The sequence below is a fragment of the Sardina pilchardus genome, chromosome 15 (assembly GCF_963854185.1).
Source record: "Sardina pilchardus chromosome 15, fSarPil1.1, whole genome shotgun sequence".
Classification (NCBI taxonomy): Eukaryota; Metazoa; Chordata; class Actinopteri; order Clupeiformes; family Clupeidae; genus Sardina; species Sardina pilchardus.
The window spans coordinates 23,607,243-23,631,449 of NC_085008.1; the positions used below are offsets into that span (position 1 = coordinate 23,607,243).

At 40.4% G+C, this 24,207-nt stretch overlaps 5 protein-coding genes across 7 annotated transcripts; all 5 read right to left on the reverse strand.

Moving 5' to 3' along the window:
• Nucleotides 1-333: 333 nt before the first annotated feature.
• On the reverse strand, nt 334-2,229 carry LOC134102814 (glandular kallikrein-3, submandibular-like). Its single transcript, XM_062557059.1, has 5 exons — nt 2,101-2,229; nt 1,834-1,984; nt 1,616-1,745; nt 1,188-1,457; nt 334-709 (listed from the first exon to the last, which is right to left on the reverse strand). Exons 1-5 carry the CDS (start codon nt 2,156-2,158, stop codon nt 551-553), a joined length of 768 nt encoding a protein of 255 aa, XP_062413043.1. The 5' UTR covers nt 2,159-2,229; the 3' UTR covers nt 334-550.
• Nucleotides 2,230-3,322: 1,093 nt separating this feature from the next.
• LOC134102813 (kallikrein-7-like) lies at nt 3,323-4,912 on the reverse strand. Its single transcript, XM_062557058.1, has 5 exons — nt 4,844-4,912; nt 4,570-4,720; nt 4,357-4,486; nt 3,937-4,206; nt 3,323-3,481 (listed from the first exon to the last, which is right to left on the reverse strand). Exons 1-5 carry the CDS (start codon nt 4,899-4,901, stop codon nt 3,323-3,325), a joined length of 768 nt encoding a protein of 255 aa, XP_062413042.1. The 5' UTR covers nt 4,902-4,912.
• A 2,150-nt stretch (nt 4,913-7,062) lies between these two features.
• On the reverse strand, nt 7,063-20,026 carry LOC134102050 (cathepsin G-like). 3 transcript variants are annotated; one of them, XM_062556009.1, is made up of 6 exons: nt 19,961-20,026; nt 19,687-19,837; nt 9,542-9,613; nt 7,915-7,990; nt 7,512-7,775; nt 7,063-7,363 (listed from the first exon to the last, which is right to left on the reverse strand). In XM_062556009.1, exons 1-6 carry the CDS (start codon nt 20,016-20,018, stop codon nt 7,184-7,186), a joined length of 801 nt encoding a protein of 266 aa, XP_062411993.1. In that variant the 5' UTR covers nt 20,019-20,026; the 3' UTR covers nt 7,063-7,183. The 3 variants fall into 3 exon arrangements, with proteins under 3 accessions (XP_062411993.1, XP_062411992.1, XP_062411994.1); XM_062556008.1 differs by lacking the exons at nt 19,687-19,837; nt 19,961-20,026 and adding exons at nt 9,704-9,854; nt 9,957-10,149; XM_062556010.1 differs by lacking the exons at nt 7,063-7,363; nt 7,512-7,775; nt 7,915-7,990; nt 9,542-9,613 and adding exons at nt 17,984-18,300; nt 18,478-18,741; nt 19,446-19,593.
• On the reverse strand, nt 10,873-12,322 carry LOC134102311 (granzyme B(G,H)-like). The gene is made up of 5 exons (XM_062556388.1): nt 12,256-12,322; nt 11,837-11,993; nt 11,563-11,701; nt 11,157-11,402; nt 10,873-11,037 (listed from the first exon to the last, which is right to left on the reverse strand). The coding sequence occupies exons 1-5, from the start codon at nt 12,317-12,319 to the stop codon at nt 10,873-10,875; spliced, it is 771 nt and encodes a 256-aa protein (XP_062412372.1). The 5' UTR covers nt 12,320-12,322.
• Nucleotides 20,027-20,810: 784 nt separating the features above from the next.
• Nucleotides 20,811-22,778, reverse strand: LOC134102221 (granzyme B(G,H)-like). The gene is made up of 6 exons (XM_062556258.1): nt 22,718-22,778; nt 22,448-22,606; nt 22,092-22,248; nt 21,818-21,956; nt 21,409-21,657; nt 20,811-21,290 (listed from the first exon to the last, which is right to left on the reverse strand). The coding sequence occupies exons 2-6, from the start codon at nt 22,509-22,511 to the stop codon at nt 21,129-21,131; spliced, it is 771 nt and encodes a 256-aa protein (XP_062412242.1). The 5' UTR covers nt 22,512-22,606; nt 22,718-22,778; the 3' UTR covers nt 20,811-21,128.
• Between the last annotated feature and the right edge of the window lie 1,429 nt (nt 22,779-24,207).

A 24,207-nucleotide genomic window follows, 5' to 3' on the forward strand; every position in this document is an offset into this window, starting at 1 on the left:
TCCCCCCTCCCCACACACATACTGTACACTATCCCCTTTCCACCAACACACACACACACACCATACCCCCACCCCCATACATACACACCATCTCATCCCCCACCCAAACACACAAATACACCCAAGCAGGTACACCCTCCCCCTCACACCCCATTACCCCCCGCACCCCCACACACACCATATCCACCCATGCATACACACAATATACCTTTTTAATCACCACCAATTCATTCTTTAAAAGCTGGCTCTTGAGCACGTTAATTCCATTACCTAATCCCTTTTATGATTAGGCTACATGACAATAAACTACTTGAACTTGTTTTAGACATATAGTAAGCATTTTATTGGAAGTCTAAGAAACTTTCACTCATGGTGAGCTTTTCTACATCATTTGACATATTTGTGAACAGTTGAATGCCCAGAGAGATGATAGAGAATTTAGTGGGATACATGACACACAGAAGGGATGTCAGGAAGGGTGTTGTAATTTAACTGCCTGTTGAGTTTAAGTATCAAACAACTTTTTTGTCAGAATCCTGGATCTGTAACTTCAAGAATGGGCTTCAATGGTTTCGTTAATCCAGGGCAAGAATTTTGAGATCTGAGTGTAGACATTGGGAGCATTAGGATAGTTACAGTCATTATGTAGGTTGAATGAAACAATGCCAACTGCTACATTGTCACACACCAGTGGTCCCCCTGAATCACCCTGCAACATCAAATTAACAGACACACAATTAGGCATACAGACACATCTCCCTTGCCCCACTCTATTGTATAGGCCTACAGTGGGACTCATAAGTATTTGAACCCATGCTAAAGTTGACTAAAAAAGAATATAAAATCAATTCCATGCTCATTGAGCTCAATGCAAATCAAACCAGCAAATAGGCTAACCGAAAAGAAAAAGAAAAGAAAAAAAAAACACTATACCAATCTCGGTGTGAATTTAACAGAGGGGTGCAAATACTTATGCCCCTTTATTTATTTATGATACATTATTCATCCACAAAGAAAATTGGTGTCCTTTAAAGGTTAGATATTTCCTCTTTTAAGAAAAGGATATTTAGAATACAGTATAAAGAGTGTGTGCGCAGTATTCCACAAGTTGAAGTATATTGTTGTACCGGTAATTATTTATTACTAAAACACACTTCAGACAAAATACACCGATGTACAGTACAAACCTGGCAGGCGCCTTCCTTTTCCTCATATCCTCCAGCACACATGATCTTGTCTGGCAGAGTCACCCTTACTACCTTCCACTCTTTTTTGCAGTCCTCTGTGTCAATGGTCTTGACGTTTACAACCTGCAGATCATCTGATACCTTCTTGTTTTTGTTTTCAGTGAAACCCCAACCAGCAACTAAGCACTCGTTGGGTTGCTTAACTGGTGTGTCGTCTCTTGGAATATTAACTACTTTCACCCTTTTGCCTAATTCCACTGGTTTGTATAACTTAACAAAGAAGAAGAAGAAGAAGAAGAAGAAGAAGAAGAAAAAAACAGAGGCATATTTTAGTATATTCATATTATTGGTTTTGTCTTTGAAGTGGTAGAACCTTCTGAACATTCAATTTGAACACTTCACAAAAAAATGTTGATGATAAATAATACCTTTAATAACATTATGTCATTTCCAGTCATTAAGCTTTTGTACGATCCATGCTTAATCTTGATGTCCACTTTGCGTTTTTTAACATTTCTCTTCAGGCTATGTGTGCCAAGTACAACAGTCATCTCACCACTGTGTGTAACAAAAAAAAGACATCGCAAATCGACTGTACATCAGCGGCATCATTGGATGATATTTTATCAGCTAAACAAATACTAACCCGTTGTCACAGTGTGCAGCCGTAAGAACAAAGTTGGGGTCAATGAGGAATCCTCCACAGCTATGGGTGCCATTGATCTGCACCGATGCCATGTATTCCAAGGAGCCATCTGCAGCTTTCTTCCCATTGATGATTTCGTCTCCAGACAAGGCTTAAAATCATTCAACAGTGTAATGTGTGTACCATAAGTATACATGCAGTAAACTTGCCAATGAAATAAATAATCCATAAAAGTGTTTTGTTTTGTTTTGTCTACGCATGAGTTACCTGCATGTGCATTTGCTGCCAAAGTGAGGAAGAGAAGTAGGCGATGCTGGATAGCCATATTCTTGAGAGTAGTCTTTGCTCACTTTCATCTGTGCGAGCGGAGACTCCTATTTATACCAGTGAAAGTGGCTTTCTTTCTGACAGAGCACTTTATCTCACATGTGTTTGCATGTGTGCAAACCACCAAGATCTATAATGATCTGTGGTAATGGGCTGAGACCCTCTTCTCAGAAAGTTGCAGCCTCATTTAGATAGATGCAGGCTGCAGAAAAGTGTACAGTTGACATGTGTAGATGTGTGCACACACACGTACTCATCTTCTGTGGAGAATGGTGTGGTGGACTCACCTGACCTGGCTGACTATAACTGGAAATGTGCACTAATAGGTCAGATGTGCACTAATAGGTCAGATGGTCAGATGTTCAACATGCAAGCCTGCATCTGCCTGGTGTTGGGAAGGGCAGATGTCATCCTGACCAGAGAGGGTTCAAGCGGAGTGAGAGGCGCAAACGCTCGACCATTTCCGCGTTCTGTTTTCGCAAGGGGGAGGGGGGGGGGGGCAAATCCCCCTTTAAGCAGACCTAGAAAGTGACGTTACATTTGAACTGAACTGCTTGCCAATCTGACAGAGATCGAGATCCCACTATGACGTCTTTGCGACATACCTCTTTTTAGCAGACAGGAACTGTTCGAATTTTGCGTCCATAGAGATGCATTATGTTGCTCTATCTTGTCAGTAATGAAGGATCTTTGTCCTGACCCCTCTGTTTCTACATCCTATGGTGTCCTCATCCCACAGAAAATGTTGTTACTTTGTAGGCTACTTATTTATTGAATGATTAATTGTATTTATTGATAATTTAGATATGTTTTCTTCTGTTCACTTAACTACAGTATGTCAATAGGGATCTGCTGAATGTTGTGATGAAACATGGTGTCCATGAAACACGTGACCATCTTGGAACTAATCGCTAACAGGTTAGCCCAGACCATTTGATTCCCAAGTTGTCTGTACTCTCTCTAAATATGGATCTACATGCAGGTACCATCACTTAGTCATAAGCATTTTATTGGAAGTGCAACAAAAAAAAATCATAATGAATGCATTAACTGCACAAATGTCAGGAGAGCAGAAGGGTTGTCGGGAGGGGTGTTGTAATTCAACTGTCTGTTGAGTTTAGATATCAAATAACTTTTTGTCAAATTCCTGGAACCTGTACCTTCAAGAATGGACTTTAATGGTTTCGCTAATCCAAGGCAAGAATTTTGAGATCTGTGTGTAGACATTTGGAACATTAGGATAGTTACAGTCTTGCCTTAGGTTGAATGAAACAATGCCAACTGCCACATTGTTGCACACCAGTGGTCCCCCTGAATCACCCTGCAACATCAAATCAAGACATACAATTAAGCTTATAGGCGCGCTAAGTCTAATAGTTCAATGCACTCTGATAAAAAGGTAATGATATATAATTGGGTAACACTTTACTTGAAGGTATCTATACTGTATCTACAGTATAGAGTGACATGACACTGAACCATAACCATAACTCCATTTCTAACTTTAATCCTGACCCTAACTTGTTATAACAAAAATCAAATGACACTTCATGACAAAAGCATTCATGACTTGTTTATGTTTATGCCATGTTCATGACCGTGTCATGTCACTCTTATGTAGGTACCTTAGAGTAAAGTAACCTTGCACTTGTATTTCACAAATTGAAGAATATTTTACTAAGTGTTTATTACTGAAACACGCTCCAGATAAATACACTGTTCAATACACTGTAAATACACTGTTAAATACCAATTCAAATACACTGCTGTACAAACCTGGCAGGCCCCTTTCTTGGTTTCATAACCTCCGGCACACATGACCTTGTCTGGCAGAGTCACCCGTGCTTCCTTCCACACGTTTTTGCATTCTTCTGTGTCAATGGTCTTGACGTTTACAACCTGCAGATCATCTGATGCCTTCTTGTTCCTGTTCTCAGTGGAACCCCAACCAGCAACTGAGCACTTTGTGGGTTGCTTAACTGGTGTGTCGTCTCTTGGAATATTAACTACTTTCACCCCTTTACCTAATTTCACCTGTTTGAATAGCTTTAGAATAAAAAAAAATAAATAATAAAAAACAGATTTTTTTTTTTTTTAGTATTTTGATGTTGTTGGTTTTGGCTTTGAAGTTCTTAAACTTTCCCCAACATTCAATTCCAACATTTCACATGAAAAAAGATTGATGATAAATAATACCTTTAATAGCATTATGTCATTTCCAGTCAATGAGCTTTTGTACGATCCATGCTTAATCTTGCTGTCCACTTTGCGTTTTTTAACTTTTCCCTTAATGCCGTGTGTGCCAAGGACAACAGTCATCTCACCGCTGAGCGTCACAGAGAAAAAGGCATTACAAATCTACATCAGCAGCATCAGTGGATGACTCTTATCTTCTGAATGAATACTAACCTGTTGTCACAGTGTGCAGCCGTAAGAACAAAGTTGGGGTCAATGAGGAATCCTCCACACTTATGGGTGCCATTAATCTGCACCGATACCATGTATTCCAAGGAGCCATCTGCAGCTTTCTTCCCATTGATGATTTCGTCTCCAGACAAGGCTTAAAATCATACAACAGCGTGATGTGCATACCATAAGTAAACATGCCGTAAACTCACCAATGAAATAAAAATCATCCATAAAAGTGTGTTTAGTTTTGTTTTTTTGTCTGTTCATGGGATACCTGCATGTGCATTTGCTGCCAAAGCAAGGAAGAGAAGTAGGCGGTGCTGGATAGCCATATTCTTGAGTGTCTTTGTTCACTTTGAACTGTGCCAGCCGAGACAGTCATATTTATACCAGTGAGACACCTGTGGTTTTCCTTCTGACATACTGTAGCACTCGCCTTGCAGAAGTGAGTGTCACTCTATGAGTGACACGTAATGCTGGCCTTGCCTTAACACCTGTAAGCAAACTTGTAAAAAGTATTTACACTCAAACGCTGTTTGTGTGTGTGTGTGTGTGTGTGTGTGTGTGTGTGTGTGTGTGTGTGTGTGTGTGTGTGTGTGTGCGTGTGCGCAGGCAGGCACACACCATTTCTATACCGACTACAGAACCCTGACCACCTCAGCCTTTCATCTGCTAGGCTGTATAGAAACCACCAAGATCTCATGAAATCACATTTTGTGGTGATGGGCTGGGACCCTCTTCTCAGAAAGTTGTCGCCTCGTTTCTCAGTAGAGCTTCAGAGCTCTGGTGACATTTACACCGTGACTAGTACACATTGACGAAGCACAAACCATACAATATCCGCATGGGGCTGTGGGCTCTTACGAAGGAAGAGTCGCTGACCAGAAATTCAACACTCGTTTCCCACAAATGTATGCTACTTTATGAAGCAAAGTGTATAATTAACTCCCTGGACTTTTGAAAAGACGGTAATGCAGAATTTATCGGTGGCATTTACCAATCACCATTAATGCGCAGTACCTACGTCATTGTTAAGAGCTGACTCTGGCAACTGGTAGCTGCAGCCAACCCTATCATGCAACTGTTACATGCACACTGTGAACTGTGAACACTGTGTATGAGGGTTAAAAAGATATAGAGATGTTACATGCTACATTTGAATATATTTTGAATGGAATATCAATAGTCAAATGAAATAGTTTAATATTGGTGCAATACTATTTGTATACTTCCCATTGATACTTCATAATAAAATGTACAGATTAATTTATGCTTTCCATAGAGTGAACTGAGTGTTCTTGAATGTCAAAATAAATATATTTTCATTGAGTTCAATGGGGTGAGCCACTGAACTGTGATCTAGCAATAGCCCCTATACCAATCTCCTTAACGTATAGAATCCCCTACAGAATTTCAGACTGCTCCCACACAAGCACAGGCTCCTCCTTCATCGTGCAGGCTGCAAAAGTGTACAGCAGATGTGCGCAGACACACACACACACACACACACACACACACACACACACACACACACACACACGTACTCATCCTCTGTGGTGTATGATGGGGGGCTTGACTCACCTGACCACGCTGACCATGACAGCTCGCTGGAAATGTGCACTAATAGGTCAAACTCATTCGAGGGCTGAGAACCAAAGGGCCAAATTTTGACCAAAAGCGACATTTTGGTCAAAATTGAGTTATAGTATCACCTGAAAGCTCTTGATGAGCTCTCTTAGCTGACAAAATTATAGAAGTAAAATTATTATAAATATATAGTAATTGAACAAAAACCAAGGGTCTTAGAAGCAGTTAGCTTTGTTTTGGCTCTCCTGTAAAGTTTGTGAAATGTCACTTACAGTACGCCCCTTTGGTTCTCAGCCCTCGCATTGTTCTACATACAGTACAAGGCTGCATGTGCTTGGTGTGGGGAAGGGCAGGCGTCATCCTCGCCCCTCCACCTCTACATACATCCTCTGGTCTCTTCTGTTTTTCACATACTGTATGGCATGTGACTAATGATTTGATTCTGTGGCATACCCTTCCTGACTATCTTTATCTGTAAGTGTGTTTAGAATTAAGGGGGAGCATAATGCTTTGTCATGATGCCTTGGGACACATGAGTGCATCACCTGCAGCAGTAGTTATCTGTGTACTCTTGGTTGCCAGGTCAGTATTAGTCAGACTCTGAGTCAGTGTGGTCAAAGGAAGCTTGCACTGTAAAAAAACGTTAATTTTACTGTAAAATACTGGCAGCACCATCTCTTGGCAACCATGGAGGGACGGTTAGAGCATCAGGTGGGTCTTAACGTGAAGCCATGTCTCTCCCTTGATCTGCATCATAGTAAATTCAACTCTGTTCTTGACTTTGACTGACTTTTCCCCCCTACCATTACCTGACTGGGTCTCCATTCATCTGTGTGTTTCAGTGACTATAGTCTTTTTTAAGCAACAATAAGGACATGAAGCAGAAAAAATGTCATGGCATTCCTAGAACAATGTGGAGGTTTTATTTATTATAGAAAGCACAATCACAAGTGCAGACATACATGAATGCATGATTTGGTGGTTTCATACATGCATTCAGTGATTCAGCTATACAAAAGCTATGCATTTACTCAAAATAATAATCTTGCAAATCAAAACTGGGACCAGTTTTGCTTTTGATCCATGGCAGGAACTTTGAGATTTGAGTATAAACAGAAGGGATGATCTGTCGATAGCCTTCACTTAGGTTGAATGACACTATACCAACAGCCAGGCCATTGCACACCAATGGACCTCCCGAGTCTCCCTGCAACAAGAACATAAAAAATGTCAAATAAGATACATCTCTGATATAAGGATAAGTAACCCTATAAACTGCTTACTGGATTTTAGGTGACAAAAAGATGTATAAATAAAAATAGAATAGCTAAAATATGTCAGCTTAGTATACACACCAGACTCGGACCATTCCTGTTGAACCCTTTGGCACACATGACATTTTTGGGAAGTGTCTTGTTGATGTCCTTTTGCTTCCACGCTGCCTGGCAGTTTGGGAAATCGATGAGTTGAACCTGGGCCACTTGGAGCTGAATTGAGGGTTCATTCTTACTTGTTTTACCCCAACCAGCGACCAAACACTTTGTGGTATTGTTCATCTTCGTTTTCTCAGTTGTAGGGATTTTCACTGTTTTCACATCCTTGCCGATTTTCCCTGACAGCTTGGCATATAAGTAAAGGATTCAATTCTACTCATGTCTGAATAGGCGTACTCACTTTTTGAAATGACAAAGGAGAGGCAGAACAGAGTGAAGACAGACAGTCACTTTAGAGCCACAGAGCGACAGCACTGGTACATACCTTCAACAGCATGATGTCATTTCCAGCTATGACTTTTTTGTACGCTTTGTGGATGATTCTGTCCTCTTTTCTGATATACACTGTAAAAAACAACCTATAGAATTTACCCAATTTATCGCGGGCGAGGATTTGCATCTGCTTTGGTTGGGTAAATGTCATCTATTATTTTGAGTAAAGACTACCTACATTCAACAGTTCTGAAATACTTAAATACATTAGGTACAATAAATTAGGTACAATTTGCCCAAGATTTTTTCAATAAAGTTACTCAAAATAATAGAGTAATATTAACTCTAGATTGTTAGGCATTATTAACCTACTTAATAATTACTAGTAATAATTATCTAATATGACTAATTAATTATGAGCCTACCTATTCAGGGAAGGTTAAGTTTATTGAGTTATTTTCAGACACAGCAGACTGCATTGAGAAAGTTAACTTGTTTAATCAATCAAATGATGGAGAATATACAAAAAGGATCATAAAAAATATTCACAATATATTCAAAAAGTTTGCTCAAACAAAAAGTATAGCCTACTCATACAACTCTGCTTTGTGCTTTATGTGTCTATGTGCACCTGATCACTTCACAACTGGTTTTCTGAAACATAACATAATAATAGGCTAAATAACAAAACATTCAGAAGAGTGTACAGTTCAGTGCTTCTGCTGTGTGTGTGTATCCAACAGACGTGTCCAACACCTGCAATGGATAGGACAGACAGGCAATGATTGTTATGTTTGCATGATTCACAACAGAATGTGTGGTTTTGTTAAACTGACGATAGAAAGTTAGCTAGTTAGCTAGTTAGCAACCTAATGAAGCTACCATCGAATATTAGCTTCCAGTGAAGTTTGTCATCAAAATTGGGAAATTGAGAGTGAATTAAGTTGTTAGCATACACTGGACAGTTAAGTAAACACAAGTCCTTCAAATCCTTGTGTTCAGAAACAAGCAGAACTACATTTGAATGTTAAACGAATATATAAAGTGTAACAGCTAGCGAGTTCGCCCATTGACTTTCAATGTGTGATGTTAGCATGCTAGCTTTCACCCACAGAGGGGGGCGAATTTCTGAACCTTCTAACGAACGACCGTCCAAACTTTCTGGTTCAAGCATGCATGCACGTTACCCCGACTACAACTCTGGTAGATTATAACCATTTAAAACGTTAACGTTAACATTCCCTATGATGATACACAGCAAAGCAACGTGACAAACAGGAATCAAAGCTTACCTTGAATTCAGCAGCTCCACCATAGCAGACAATCAACTGAGCACACGTCCCTCTAACCGCCAAGTGTGCAAGAGTCTTTGGGTATATTTTATGATCGTTTTTTAGGTAGAATTTGTTACTGTTAAAAAATAGGTAATGTAGGTAGAATTTACCCTTTATTATACATTTCAGTTGCTGATCAATATACGTAAGTACATTTTAACCCATTCATGGGGATTATAATTACCACCCTCCCTTAGGTAGAATTTGTTACTGCTAAAAAATAGGTAATGTAGGTAGAATTTACCCTTTATTATACATTTCAGTTGCTGATCAATATACGTAGGTAAATTTTAACCCATTCGTAGGGATTATAATTACCACCCTCTAAAATCCTTTTTTACAGTGTAGTATCGCTTGTTCTTCTCTGTTTTACGGATGTTGTGTGCCCCAAGAACAACACTCACCTTGCCAGTGAGCCTATTGATCACAAATAGAATATCAATAACATACTTTCTTTCAAAACAGAGAACAAATATCATGATTCTATACTCCAAATTGTGATGTTACCATTTTTCGCAGTGTGCTGCAGTCAGTACAAAGTTGGGCTTTATCACAAAGCCTCCACAGACATGCTTCCCATTGTTCTGTACTGATGCCATGAACTTCATGTCTTTATCTGCTACAGTACTCCCATTAATGATCTTCTCAGCACAACAGCCTTTAAAGAAATGAAGGAAAACAGAAGATGCAGCCTGTATGAATCAACTTTCCATTGAAGGGCAAACTGCCAGGCCTTCTAATTATCAGTTCACTTACTTACCGTGCACAAGCAGAAGCAGCATCATCAGAAGCATCAGGTGATGGTGTAGGGCACGCATGTCTCTGGTTCAGGAGTCTGAGAAAGCTGTGCAGGACTGCTGGGGTGTACCTGCTTCTTACAAGCCGAAAGGTGTCCGTGGTTTTCTGTTCTCACACAGCGTGCCGTATCACATCGATGACACGTGTCTTGAGACTGTTTCACTTGGAGGAGTTGTATACGTTATTTTTGTAAGTTTAGAGATGAGCCAAGCATTATGGAGAGGATGTGAAGGTTGAGGTTCAATTGCGTTGTCATTGCAGGTCACACATTGTGCATGCAGTTTTGTAGGCACCAATCAATTCCGACTGCTTGAAACATTGCAGTGAATGTCAGCATTCACTGAGACAAACAAAGGTGGCATTTGCAACATGTCCTTTAATTGAAATTCGAATTATTTGCCTATTTCAGTGACAGTTTATGACAGTTTGAATTAGCAATATTCTCATTTTTAGTGGCAGTTTACATATAAACAGTGGCTCAGCCCACAGTCGTCTGAAATGTTTCTCGTAAAGACCCTTGTATCCGTAAAGACCCTAATGAGGTCACCCACAGGAAACCCTTCTGAGCTCTGATGTACTAACCACATGTTTCCATTGTGTACTTTGAGCGTGTGCACTTTTTGCAGTGTCACCACTAATTTCAAGATGCAGGCTTAAGAATTTTACAAGAAACAATAAGTCAGTGAAGTGTTAGATGACTATCAGTGCTGCTATTGTGATCAGTAATTCCACTGATGTTGGTATGCTTGCTGTTTCCGGTTTAGGCCATCAGACGAGTTTATGTAAAAAGACCTTTTTTTTAAAATAGAATCATGTAATTTAATAAGATATTTAATGAAAAATGTAATGGAGAGCATATACAGTTTTTAATTATTATTTTATTTCAGTTTCACACTCTTTAAAATACTCTTTATCCAGGGCAGATATGCTGATATCTTTGTGTAGACATTTGGCTTTTTTGGCTTGTCACAGTTCTGTCTCTCGTTGAACGACACTACTCCCACAGCCTTGTTCTTGCAAACCAGAGTGCCACCCGAGTCACCCTGTAACACACATCAAAGGGGGTGAAACAGCTGGCTTAGAAAACAAAAGTCGCAGAGCAACTCAATTTTGTTCTCACATGTTTATTGACATTGTTAGTATGCATTTGTTCATAGCTTACCTGGCAAAAGCCTGCTTTACCATTCGCACAAAGCATTTTTTCACTGAAGTATTTTTTCCATAATTTCTTGCACTCTTCTTTTTTCATGATAACCACATCTGCCTCCAGAAGGAGGTTGTTTTCACCGCCATTGGTTTTTGTTGCCCCCCATCCCGCCACACTGCAAACCTCTGCCCCTTTGATGTCTTTGTCTTTCTCAGGAATAGAAATCCGCTTTACATTGGACTGTTTTGCTCCTTCTGCCAGCTGTGTAATATATCAAAAAAAAAAAATTGTGACTGACAATTGTTTGAGCAGGTAGTAATGAAACAACACAGTGCATCTTTAATGATCTAGTTGATATGTGATGTTTTCTGTACAGACATATAGAACGTACAGAAATGCTTCAGTATTGCTTGCTATTCACCTGTAGAATTGCAATGTCATTCTGAAAAGTCTCAGGTATGTATCCGGGGTTGACATGGTAATATTTCACTGGTATCCTTGTGCCACTTTTCTGGTTTGTAATGTCATGTCCTCCTACCACAACAGTCAAATCCACTCCCCTACCAAGGAGAAAAGAAAACAGACTTTTTATGCTGAGGTATCTTCAACAGTTTATCTTGACAGCTTTGGCTAAATCTAGCTTATTATTACCATACTCATATCACCAGTAATGAAACTGGAATCAGACAACTTACCAAGTGATACAATGAGCTGCAGTCATGACAAATGACTCAGACACCAGAAAGCCACCACAGATATGATTCTTATTTCTCTGCACAGAGACCATGTAGGGCCTGGAGTCTTTTTTTGCTACTGTGCCATTCACAATGCCCACATACCCACCCTGGGCACCTGCCAAAGAAAGTGATGTTGGGTAATACTGTTAAAGTTGACATTACATACTGAACATAAGTGCATTATAAATATAATGTAGCCTATGCTATGCCTTATCAGTTCATTAATAATTATAGAACAAGTTAATATTCATCATAGAATAGAGGAATAGATTGTATTGTATTGTCTTTGAAATATAAAAAAAATAAATTGACCAAAATGCAGTAGCCTACATTGTAAGCTATAATTTAACTTATCAGATATATGCTAAGTAACTTACTTGAGAAACCCAGCAACAGCAAGGAAGCTGCCAGCTGAAGGCAGAGAAGAGTTGCACCACCCATGACGTCCACAAGCCCAAGTGATAGACGCCTCACTGCACTGCAGGGGATAACTCACATGTAGCTCATCCACGTCCTCCTCAATGTGGTCTAGAGGTCACTTGCCATACTTCATACCCACACACACAATCATGTAGGGCATGTAGTGTGTGGCAAGTGACATCTATATGAATGCTTGAATGACGTCACGTCTTACAATCTTTGTAAGTAACCACACAAGAACCACACAAGAAAAATACTGTATGTTGAGATACCAGCCAAGCTAGAGGCTCAACTGTGAGAGGAACTTTTGGTTTCATCCTTTATCACTCCATCTCAGAGTATGGCCTATTGTAAAGATCAGGGTCAAGCGTGTGTCATGGCGTGATGCTTTGTTTCTGTGATGTGGGCGTGGGCAGAAGCCTCAACTAAGACACTCTGAGAAACATCCTTCCAAGGCTTTCTTGTGGTTGACACTCAGCATAACGTCTTTCGTTTAGGGCCATTCAAAGATGAGTTGGACTGCCTTGTCACATCACTCTTGGTCTACCAAGTGGAGGCTCTAAGCCAGGTGTCAGTTATCAGTTATCAATTTTGAAGATAAAATTCAGAGACAGGTTAAACCAGAGAAATTGGAAGTCCCCCTCCTCGTCCGCCTTCATGGAAGTTTTCCCCAACCCAAATCTGAGTAATCTCTCTGGGCCCTGTGCCCCCATGGTCCACATATTACCGCTATGTACAGTATTACTGCTCACAACTGCTTGTGTATTACGGAGTGACCACTCCATTGATACCTTGTCAACCTCCTAATAAGTCGTTGTATATTTAGTGGGCTTGCTGCAAGGCAAGCCCATCTATTGTTCTTATGTTTTATTATGCAACTTATTCCCGTTCAACCACTTTTTTAAGACGCCTCTTCTCCTAGAGCCTTTGAGCTATCGACGCGTTTCCAACACTAAAAAATCAGGCCCGATCCGGTGTAGCTTGCTTGTTCATGTCGGATGCCGGTTGTCATTTTTCTGGTATTCCCGTTTTTCGCCGGTTTTCGGTCCCATTGAAATGAATGGGGAAATCCTTTTTTTGGTATTTTTTTTGCAGCCTTTTTTTTAAGCATTGTTGACATAACAAAAGTCATTAGCTAAGTTAGCATTGTTAGCAGAGTTAGCATAATTAGCATGGTTAGCATAGTTAAGTTAGCTATTCAACCTGGTTAGCATTGTTAGCTTAGATAGCATTGGTAGCATAGTTAACATTTTAGCATAACTGCTAGAAATAATCAGCCAAGTTAGCTGATCAACCTGGTTAGCATTGTAAGCAGAGTTAGCATTGTTAGCATTTTTGACTTTTGATTTTGATTGAATCCTACTTTAAAACTAAACCTCTTGGGGCGCTACAACTAATAACCACTCAGCTCTGCCACACAAGGTGGCTTCGCTGGGGAACATTCCTCACAGATGGCATGTGATCTCCACAGATGCATACCTGAGGGAAATGGCTAGCTATCCACATATCTCCACACAGCTGACCATATTAACAATAGAGCTAGAACTGTTGGCTGAAACTGGTAGATAAAATGGTATCATCTGCATAACAGTAAATGTTCTACTTCTTGAAAATAAGAGGGGTCCCAGGATAGAGCCTTGGGGAATGCCACATTTGACGGGAGCAGAGGAAGAAGAACAATTTCTTATTATAATACCTTCTCTTAAGGTGGAGACCAGATGACACTGGGGTGTCACTGTGGCCTAATCCAGCCTTTTTGCCAAAGCTTCTTACCCACCAGTCCATAAATCAGTTAGACTACTGGATGTAGGTCAGTTTCAATCTCATCCTAACGGACAGAACAAGAGGAGTTATGCCCAGTTAGAGCTTTGCGGGTGTACTGTATGTGTCTTGTACACAGTCTCTGTGTAAATTCCACTCACAACTTTTTGTTTTCTATGGGAAGTCTGAACTGGGGTTACCACTTTCAAAACAGCTGTAATCACATTGGCCGGTTGAAGTTACTTCCCAGGCCTACCATTGTAACCTACGTTATCTGTCCTCATCACTAGGTGGCTATGGCAACTGCAGTTTTGTGCTTGAGCAATATCTTACTAATCGTGCACCAAAGATGCTTTCATGCCGCCATGCCATTCCAGAATATAACTGTCCTGTTTATTTTTAAAATGATATGCGTAGCATGTTTCACCATGCCATCGGGTTCCCTTAGGAGGTGTCCACAACCCTTTCACTGTGAAGACAAGGCAACTTCATCTACAGTACATAGCACAATCATAGATATTCAATATATAGATCAACCCATTTTATTACCAATAATTCTATTTCTATCACCTGCCTTGACTCACATACAAACTTAGTGACATCCCATTCTTAAACCACAGGGTTTAATATGACTTTGGTTCACCCTTTGCATCTATAACAGCTTCAACTCTTCTGGGATGACTTTCCACAAGGTTTAGGAGTGTGTTTATGGGAATTTTGACCATTCTTCCAGAAGCGCATTTGTGAGGTCACATACTGATGTTGGACGAGGAGACTGGCTTTCAGTCTCTGCTCTAAAGCATCCCAAAGGTGTTCTCTTGGGTTGAGGTCAGGAGTCTGTGAAGGCCAGTCAAGTTTAATCACAACAAACGTCTGTTCTCAGAAGTTTTTTGTTCTAAGACAGCCTAGCTCATAATTGTATTTTTGTCTATCGCTGAGGTGATGGTTCGATTGAATAGTCATTGATGGACACATATTGTATATTCAAGCATGCCATTTTATTGCCCCCCAGGGACCTAACAAAGGTTTTCTGGAAAAGTACTGGGGCTACATGTCCAACAAGTTTCATGTGCCCCAGTGTTACGGTGTCCCAAGAATCGTTTACCAAAAATTCAGGAAGTAGAGAGGAAAAAAGAAGACATTATTTTTGACAATCTACGCTAGCTAGCGTCACAATAAGAAATTGAATGATTACTGTAATGGAAAGCATGTAATTTTGTCAGTGTTTGACACTCTTTAAAATACTCTTTATCCAGGGCAGATATGCTGATATTCTTGTGCAGACATTTGGTTGCTTTGGCTTGTTACAGTTATTATACTCATAGAACGACACTACTCCCACAGCCTTCTTCTTGCAAACCAGAGGGCCACCTGAATCACCCTGTAACAGACATCAGAGGGGATGAAACAGTTGGCTGAGAAGACAAAAGTCGCAGAGCAACTCAGTTTTGTTCCCACATTTTCATTCACCTTGTGAGTACTGCATTTGCCCATAGCTTACCTGGCAAAAGCCTGCTTTACCATTTGCACAGAGCATGTTTTCACTGAAGTAATTTCCCCATAATCGCTTGCATTGTTCTCTTTTCATGATAACCACATCTGCCTGGAGAAGGAGACTGTTGGCAGGCCCTTTGGTTTTCGTTGACCCCCATCCGGCCACACTACAAACCTCTGCCCCTTTGATGTCTTTGTCTTTCTCAGGAATAGGTATCCATTTTACAGAGTTGGACTGTTTTGCTCTTCCTGCCAGCTGTGAAACATATCCAAAACACTTTGACTGACAATGGTTTCAGTAGCAATGAAATGACACAGTGCATCTTTAAATGTGCATCAAGTTCATTTGTGATATTCACTTTTACAAACTATAGGTAAAAATATGCTACAGTAATGCTATTCACCTGTAAAAGTGCAATGTCATTCAGAAATGGCTTAACAAATCCGGGGTTGATATGATAGTATTCCACCGGTATCCTTGTGCCACTATCCGGGTTTGCAATGTTGTGGTCCCCTACGACAACAGTCAAATTTTCTCCCCTGCCAAGGAGGAAAGAACGCACACTTATCATGTCAAGGTATCTTTTAACAGCTTTGGCTAAATCTAGTTTTCGTTGCATAACCTATATTTCTTTTAAACCTACAGAGAATCAGAGAACTTACCAAGTGATACAATGACCTGCAGTTATGACAAATGACTCAGACACTAGAAAGCCACCACAGATATGATGCATACTCTTATTCTGCACAGAGACCATGTAGGGTCTGGAGTCTTTTTTTGCTAATGTGCCATTCACGATGCTCACATACCCACCCTGGGCACCTGCAGACAGTGATGACACACATTTATGTAATACTGCACACATAATAGACATTACATACATATATTATCAGGTAATGTATGTATAATCAGTTCATAATTAGAACAAGTTCATTATTCACCATGAAATTGACCAAAATGCAGTAAAGATGATCAGATATGATTAGGAACTTACTTGAGAAAACCAGCAACAGCATGGAAGCTGCTAGCTGAAGGCAAAGCAGAGTTGTAGCACCCATGATGTCCACAAGCCCAAGTGACAGATGCCTCGCTACTGCAGGGGATAACTCACATGTACAGTAGCTCATCTACATCACATCCCCAATGTGCTCTATGACTGTTTTTGCCAAGTGGTTGTATAGAATGCCGAATTTTCATAGTCCTTCATATCTCCTCCCCCTCACATGCACACATACACTTGCATACACACACTCACATACAAACAAACAACTCACCTTGTGAGGATGAAGTGCAAGTGACCTTTACCAGTAAATGAATGCTTGAATGATCACAGTTACAATACCTCTGAATACCTTGTGATGTGACGCATGTCACGTCTTACGGTCTTTGTAACCATGAAACACGATGAAAATATCTTGAGATATCAACCAAGCCACAGGGTCAACTATGTGAGGAACTTTCGGTTCACCTCAGTGTATGGTCTATTGTAATGAATAGGATCAGGCGTGTGTCATGGTGTGATGCTTTGTCTCTGTGATGTGGGCGTGGACAGAAGCCTCAACTATGACACTCTGAGAAACAACCTCTCAAGGCTTGCTTGTGGTAAGGCCATTCAAAGATGAGTTGGACTGCCTTGGGATGTGCACTCAACTGGTCACTTGTCGATACAATTCAGAGGCAGGTTAGACCGGAGAGGTTAGTATAGATGTGTAAGTAAAGACGACACAAACAACAAAAGAGAGCAATGGAACAGCAGGCAATATGGCCATCTCCTCAATATCCTGATGCCTCAATATGGCATGATGCAGTTAGAGGGAGAGGTTGCTTCTGTGGTGGTTGAGAATTAGGTTAGCAGGAATAGGACATAGCTTATTAGTTGTTAGTTACATGTTACTATTGCTGTACTGTACATGACTGGGGTAATATTTATGAAGACTCTCTATCTCAACAATGTAATGGGGATCACATCCCTGTGTACCTCCTCACTTGCACCAAAGTAAAGCATTTTTTTTAACCAGGAGATGGCGATCAAGTACATGTTCACCGTTGACAATTTTTTTTCTCAGTTCTTCTCTAATGCAAGGGGGGCCATCTTTTGGCTTCATTAGCCAGATCTGTTTTGACCTCACTTTGACCGTCACTATGGTCTAGAAAGGAATGAGCACCTTCTCTCTGCTTATTCTCAAGACCTAATGTAGAAAACTCATGCCCACACGTCCCAGTATAAAAGCATGAGCTGACTTCAGGTTTGTTCTATTAGCCTAGAAATCTAGACACCCCTATTGGCAGCATTTGAGTCCCTGCCTTTTATTACTATTTCTTAACGGGGTCTTCATTCAACTGTGTGTAGCGTCTTCATTCAACTGTGTGTAGCATTAGTGAGTGACTAAGTGATTTTCTTTTGCAACAATGACGTGAAACAGCAAAAATTTCATGGTATTCCCAGAGCAATTTGGAGGCTTTATTTATTATAAAAAGCGCAAATCACAAGTGCTCAAAACATAACAGCTTTATTTTGTGGTTTCATGCATGCATTCAGTGGTTCAGCTGTACAGACACTATGCATTTACTCAACATAAGGATCTTGCCAATCAAAACAGGGCCCAATTTTGCTTTTGATCCATGGCAGGAACTTTGAGATTTGAGTGTAAACATCAGGGATGATCTGTGGATAGCTTTCATGCAGGTTGAATGACACTATACCAACAGCCAGGCCATTGCACACTAATGGACCTCCCGAGTCTCCCTGGAACAGGAACATAAAATAATGTCAAATAAGTTGCATCTCTGATATAAGGATAAGAAACCGAATTTTAGGTGACAAAAAGATGTATAAATGGCAAAGAATAGCTCAAATCTGTCAACAAAAAGATGTATAAATGGCAAAGAATAGCTCAAATCTGTCAGTTTACCAAATACCCACCTGACTTGGACCACTCCTTTTGAGCCTTTTGGCACACATCACATTTTTTGGAAGTGTCTTGTTAATGCCCCTCTGATTCCATTTTTTCTGGCACTCTTGTAAATTGACGACTTGGACATGGGCCTCCTGAAGCCGATTTGTGACAGTATTCTTAGTTGTTATTCCCCAACCGGCGACCAAGCACTTTGTGCCACTTCTCATCTTCGTGTCATCAGATGATGGGATTTTCACTGTTTTCACATCTTTGCCAATTTTCCCTGACAGCTTGAAATATAAGCGAAGGATTAAACAGCATTCATGTACATGCTCACTCTCTGAAAAGACAAAGGATAGGTAGAGCAGAGTGAAGACTGAGCGTCACTTTAACAGCTACACCAGGCGCATAACTGAAGCGTTCCGTTGGCGACACGTAAAATCCATTTTAGAAGACTGGTTTCTTTTTTTTGAATGTATGCCCCACTGTCGCGTCTGCTTCCATTGATTATAGTGATTATTAACGCGTCACGAACGGAGCGCTTCAGTTAGGTGCCTGGTGTAACGACTGGTACATGGTTATGGTTATGGTTATGGTTATGGTTATTTAGCAGACGCCTTTGTCCAAAGCGACATACAAATAAATAGCAATACAAATTAAATAACAGTGAACAATTACAAAATAGGGAGAATAGCAATATTATCAATAAAACAATCATTTAAGCACTAATCTAATGAGAAATAAAACAATGAAATGACAATAGCAATCAAATAAGTCACTCAGTTAATTATATAATAACAATAACTAAAGCATGGTATGGCTAAATTTAAGGACAATAGCAGAATAAATGTCAAATTCTAACAATGGACAAATTAACAAAACAAAACTATTATACAAACCATAACACATAACAAACGCTCAAAAGACTAAGTGCATATTAAACAAATATGCCTTAAGACCCCTCTTAAAAGATCCAAAACTGTTGCTTGAATACCTTCAACAGCATGATGTCATTTCCAGCTATGACTCTATTGTACTCTTTGTGGATGATTTTGTCTTCTTTTCTGATATAGTATTGCTGTTTTTTCTCCGCTTTATGTATATTGTGTGCCCCGAGAACAACACTCACATTGCCAGTGAGCCTATAGATCACAATTCGACAATCAATGACATCATCATTTCTTTTTTAAAAAAGAGTAAAAATATCATTCTTCTATACTCAATTGTGATGTTACCCTTTTTCGCAGTGTGCTGCAGTCAGTACAAAGTTGGGCTTAATGACAAAGCCTCCACAGACATGCTTTCCATTGTTCTGCACTGATGCCATGAACTTCATGTCTTTATCTGCTACCTTCCTCCCATTAATGATCTTCTCAGCACAACAGCCTTTAAAGAAATGAAGGAAAACAGATGCAGCCTGTATTAATCAACTTGCTATCGAAGGCCACCTAAACAAGACTTGCTATCGAAGGGTAAGTTGGCAGGACTTATTATTATCATATGACTTACCATGCATGTGCAGAAGCAGCATCATCAAAAGCATCAGGTGATAGTGCAGGGCACGCATGTCTCTGGTTCAGGGGTCGGGGGAAGCAATGCAGGACTGCTGGGCCGTACCTGCTTCTTACAAGCCGATGGGGTTGTGGTTTTCAGTTCTCAGGCAGCATAGCGTATCACATCAATGACACGTGTCTTAAGACCGTTTCACACGGATGAGTTTAGTCATAAGTTGTTGTTGTCCTTTGCTGAGGTTAAGGTTCAATTGAATAGTCATTGCATGCCACACATTGTATATCCAAGCATGGCATTTTATTGCTGCTATTCCAAATGCTTGTGAAAGTCATTACAGAAAATATCAGCATCCACTGAGACAAACAAAGGTTGCATTTGCAACTTGTCTTTTAATTACAATTTTAATAATTTGCCTATTTCAGTGACAGTTTATAACAGTTTGAATTAAGTTTGTTAATGTTGTTGGTGCTAATTTCCACAAGCCTTGCTGTTCAGTTGTCTGACATGTTTCCCATCAAGACCCTTGCATCTGAGACCCCTAATGAGGTCACCCACAGGAAACTCTTTTGAGCAGTAAAGTACTAACCACATGTCTTCATGCTGTACTGCGAGTGTGTGCACTTTTTGCAGTGTCACCACTAATTTAAAGATGCAGGCTGAAGAATTTCATAAGAAAATTGTCACTAGTAACTCCAGCTGGTACTGTAGATGACTGTGAGAGATGCTACTGTGATCAATGATTCCACTGTGGTTGGTATGCTTGCACTATTTGAATAGAATAGAATATATACTTTTTTGATCCCGTGAGGGAAATTCAGTTCTCTGCATTTAACCCAATTTAACCGAATTAGTGAACACACAGCACACAGTGAACACACAGTGAGGTGAATCACACAACCCAGAGCAGTGAGCTGCCTGCCCAACCAGCGGCGCTCGGGGAGCAGTGAGGGGTTAGGTGCCTTGCTCAAGGGCACTTCAGCCGTGGTGGACTGGTCGGGGATCGAACCGGCAACCTTCCGGTTATAAGCGCTAACCAGTACACCACGGCTTTGGTTTTAGCCATAAGGCGAGCTCATGTAAAACACCTTACAAAACAATCATTTAGTTAGATAAGAAATAAAATGAAAAAAGTAATGGATAGCATGTAAGCATTTATTTAATCTCGTCAGTGTTTGACACTCTTTAAAATACTCTTTATCCAGGGCAGATATGCTGATATTTTTGTGTAAACATTTGGCTTTTTTGGCTTATCACAGTTATCTTGCTCGTTGAACGACACTACTCCCACAGCCTTGTTCTTGCAAACCAGAGGGCCACCCGAGTCACCCTGTAACACACATAAGAGGGGATGAAACAGCTGCCTGAGAAAACAAAAGTCGCAGAGCAACTCAATTTTGTTCTTACTTTCATTGACATTGTGAGTAGTGCATTTGCCCATAGCTTACCTGGCAAACGCCTGCTTTACCATTCGCACAAAGCATTTTTTCACTGAAGTATCTTTTCCATAATTTCCTGCACTCTTCTCTTTTCATGATAACCACATCTGCCTGGAGAAGGAGGTTGTTTTCACCGCCACTAGTTTTCGTTGCCCCCCATCCGGCCACACTACAAACCTCTGCCCCTTTGATGTCTTTGTCTTTCTCAGGAATAGAAATCCATTGTACAGATTTGGACCGTTTTGCTCTTCCTGCCAGCTGTGTAACATATCCAAATAACTGTGACTGACAATGGTTTGAGCAGGTAGTAATGAAACAACACAGTGTATTTTTAAATTGGCATCTAGTTGATTTGTGATGTTTTCTTTACAGAAACGTATAGAAAGTAAAGAAATGCTTCATATTGCTTGCTATTCACCTGTAGAATTGCAATGTCATTCTGAAATGTCTCAGGGCTAAATCCAGGATTGATATGGTAGTATTTCACTGGTATCCTTGTATCACTTTTCTGGTTTGTAATTTTGTGTTCTCCTACCACAACAGTCAAATTCACTCCCCTGCCAAGGAGAAAAGAAAACAAACTTTTTATGCCAAGATATCTTCAACAGTTTATCTTGACAGCTTTGACTAAATCTATGATTTTATTACCGTACGCATATCACCAGTTATGAAACTTGAATCAGAGAACTTACCAAGTGATACAATGAGCTGCAGTCATGACAAATGACTCAGACACCAGAAAGCCACCACAGCTATGTTTCTTATTTCTCTGCACAGAGACCATGTAGGGCCTGGAGTCTTTTTTTGCTACTGTGCCATTCACAATGCCCACATACCCACCCTGGGCACCTGCCAAAGAAAGTGATGGTGGATATTACACATTTATGCAATGCTCTAAAACAAAGTTGACATTACACATAGTACATTATAATGTAGTTGATGTTTTTATCAGTTCAGTAGATTTTGCTGTATTTTCTTTGAAATATAAAAACATTTGAATGATTGTAAGATATCATTTAGCTCATCAAATATATGATTAAGAACTTACGAGAGAAACCCAGCAACAGCATAACAGCTGCCAGCTGGAGGCAGAGCAGAGTTGCAACACCCATGATGTCCACAAGCCCAAGTGACAGACGCCTTACTGCACGTAACTCACATGTAGCTCATCCACATCCTCCCCAATGTGACTGTTTTTGCCATTTAGCTGAAAACGCAGAATTTTCATAGTCCCTCATATCTCCTCCCCCTCACATGCACACATGCACTTGCAAACACACACTCTCACATGTATACACACAAACACACGCACACTCACCTTGTGGGGATGAAGTGTATGGCAAGAGACCTTTACCAGTAAATGGATGCTTGAATGATCGCAGTTACAGTTTGTCTGAATACCCCGAGATATGACACATGTCACGTCTTGTATGGTCTGTGTAACCACACGAGGAAAATATCTTGAGCTATCAGCCAAGCCACAGGCTCAACTGTGTGAGGAACTTTCGGTTTCACCTTTTATTACATGTCAGTGTATATGGCTATGGCATATTGTACCGATTAGGGTCAGGCGTGTGTCATGGCGTGATGCTTTGTTTCTGTGATGTGGGCGTGGGCAGAAGCCTCAACTCTGAGAAACATCCTCTCAAGGCTTGCTTGTGGTTGGCACTCTGCACAACACTTTTAGTTTAGGCCCATTCAAAGATGAGTTGGACTGCCTTGGGATGTGTGCTCAACTTGTCACATCACGCTAGGTCTACCAAGTGGAGGCTCTAAGCCAGTTGCCAGTATTGAAGACAACAAAGACGACAAAAAAGAGAGACAAAGCGAACAACAGGTAGTATGGCCATCTCCTCAATATCCTGCTGCCTCAATATGACATGATGCAGTTAGAGAGGGAGAGGATGCCTTGTGTGGTGGTTGTGAATTTCACAAGCAGGAAGAAATGGGATACAATAGCAACTCATACTTCAGTAGAATAGGTTATTAGTTGTTGGTTAAAAAACAACTTGATATGACAGCAATAATTTATAAAGACTCTATCTCAACAATATAATGTGGATCACATCCCTGTGCATCCTATCCCTTCACTTACACCGATGTAATGCATTTGAACCACATGATGGCGCTCTTGCCCATGTTTACTGTTGACACAACTCTCAGTTCTAATCCACAAGGAGGTCCACCTTTTAAAGGCACCCTCAACACTACTTTTCCATAATGATGATGGCACATACAGTAACCTCATAACATGACGAACGGCACTTCTGCCATTGTCTGAGAGGCCCCCTCGGTGATTACCAACCTATGGCAACTTTCTAGTTTCGGGTAGGAAACTGCCCTCCATGCCTCCTCCCTCTGGATCTTTTTCTACAGACTGCTGTTGGTGTATTCCCTCTCAACCACAGGTGGACCCCAAGAGCAAATCTTGTTTAGGACTGTCACTAGTCTTAAAAGGAATGAACACCTTTGTTTAGAATTAAGGTTGGATATAGCACTCCTGAAAACCCAGCTCTTCAGAGAATATCATAGCACTACTAACAGCTAACCTTACTAATTCTAGCACGAATCACCTGACTATAGAACTGACACTAGACCGTATAAAAACAGCATTCACTGATGCACTTACTTGTTCTCAGTCTACTTTAAATTGTTTGAAATTTTGAATTTTGTGTGTGTGTGTGTGTGTGTGTGTGTGGCATGTGTGTATATTTCAACTTAATCTGGCAGTCCTTCGTTCAACACCACCATCTGGAGGCCGATTTGTGTACAGTCACTACGTGTACACATAAATGAATTTATTGTGTG

Coding starts and splice junctions, on each gene's coding strand:
- LOC134102814 (XM_062557059.1), bottom strand. CDS start 2,158: ATGGCTATCCAGCATCGCCTACTTCTCTTCCTCACTTTGGCAGCAAAT. Junction 1,458..1,615: donor ATGACATAATGTTATTAAAG/GTATTATTTATC, acceptor TTCTTTGTTAAG/TTATACAAACCAGTGGAATT. Junction 710..1,187: donor AAAAGGAAGGCGCCTGCCAG/GTTTGTACTGTA, acceptor TTGATGTTGCAG/GGTGATTCAGGGGGACCACT.
- LOC134102813 (XM_062557058.1), bottom strand. CDS start 4,901: ATGGCTATCCAGCACCGCCTACTTCTCTTCCTTGCTTTGGCAGCAAAT. Junction 4,207..4,356: donor ATGACATAATGCTATTAAAG/GTATTATTTATC, acceptor TTTATTCTAAAG/CTATTCAAACAGGTGAAATT. Junction 3,482..3,936: donor CCAAGAAAGGGGCCTGCCAG/GTTTGTACAGCA, acceptor TTGATGTTGCAG/GGTGATTCAGGGGGACCACT.
- LOC134102311 (XM_062556388.1), bottom strand. CDS start 12,319: ATGGGTGGTGCAACTCTTCTCTGCCTTCAGCTGGCAGCTTCCTTGCTG. Junction 11,994..12,255: donor GCTGTTGCTGGGTTTCTCAA/GTAAGTTACTTA, acceptor TTTCTTTGGCAG/GTGCCCAGGGTGGGTATGTG. Junction 11,403..11,562: donor ATGACATTGCAATTCTACAG/GTGAATAGCAAG, acceptor TATATTACACAG/CTGGCAGAAGGAGCAAAACA.
- LOC134102050 (XM_062556009.1), bottom strand. CDS start 20,018: ATGCGTGCCCTGCACTATCACCTGATGCTTTTGATGATGCTGCTTCTG. Junction 19,838..19,960: donor GCTGCTTCTGCACATGCATG/GTAAGTCATATG, acceptor ATTTCTTTAAAG/GCTGTTGTGCTGAGAAGATC. Junction 7,991..9,541: donor GAGAAGAACAAGCGATACTA/CACTGTAAAAAA, acceptor TTTTACAGTGTA/TATCAGAAAAGAGGACAGAA.
- LOC134102221 (XM_062556258.1), bottom strand. CDS start 22,511: ATGGGTGTTGCAACTCTGCTCTGCCTCCAGCTGGCAGCTGTTATGCTG. Junction 22,249..22,447: donor GCTGTTGCTGGGTTTCTCTC/GTAAGTTCTTAA, acceptor TTTCTTTGGCAG/GTGCCCAGGGTGGGTATGTG. Junction 21,658..21,817: donor ATGACATTGCAATTCTACAG/GTGAATAGCAAG, acceptor TATGTTACACAG/CTGGCAGGAAGAGCAAAACG.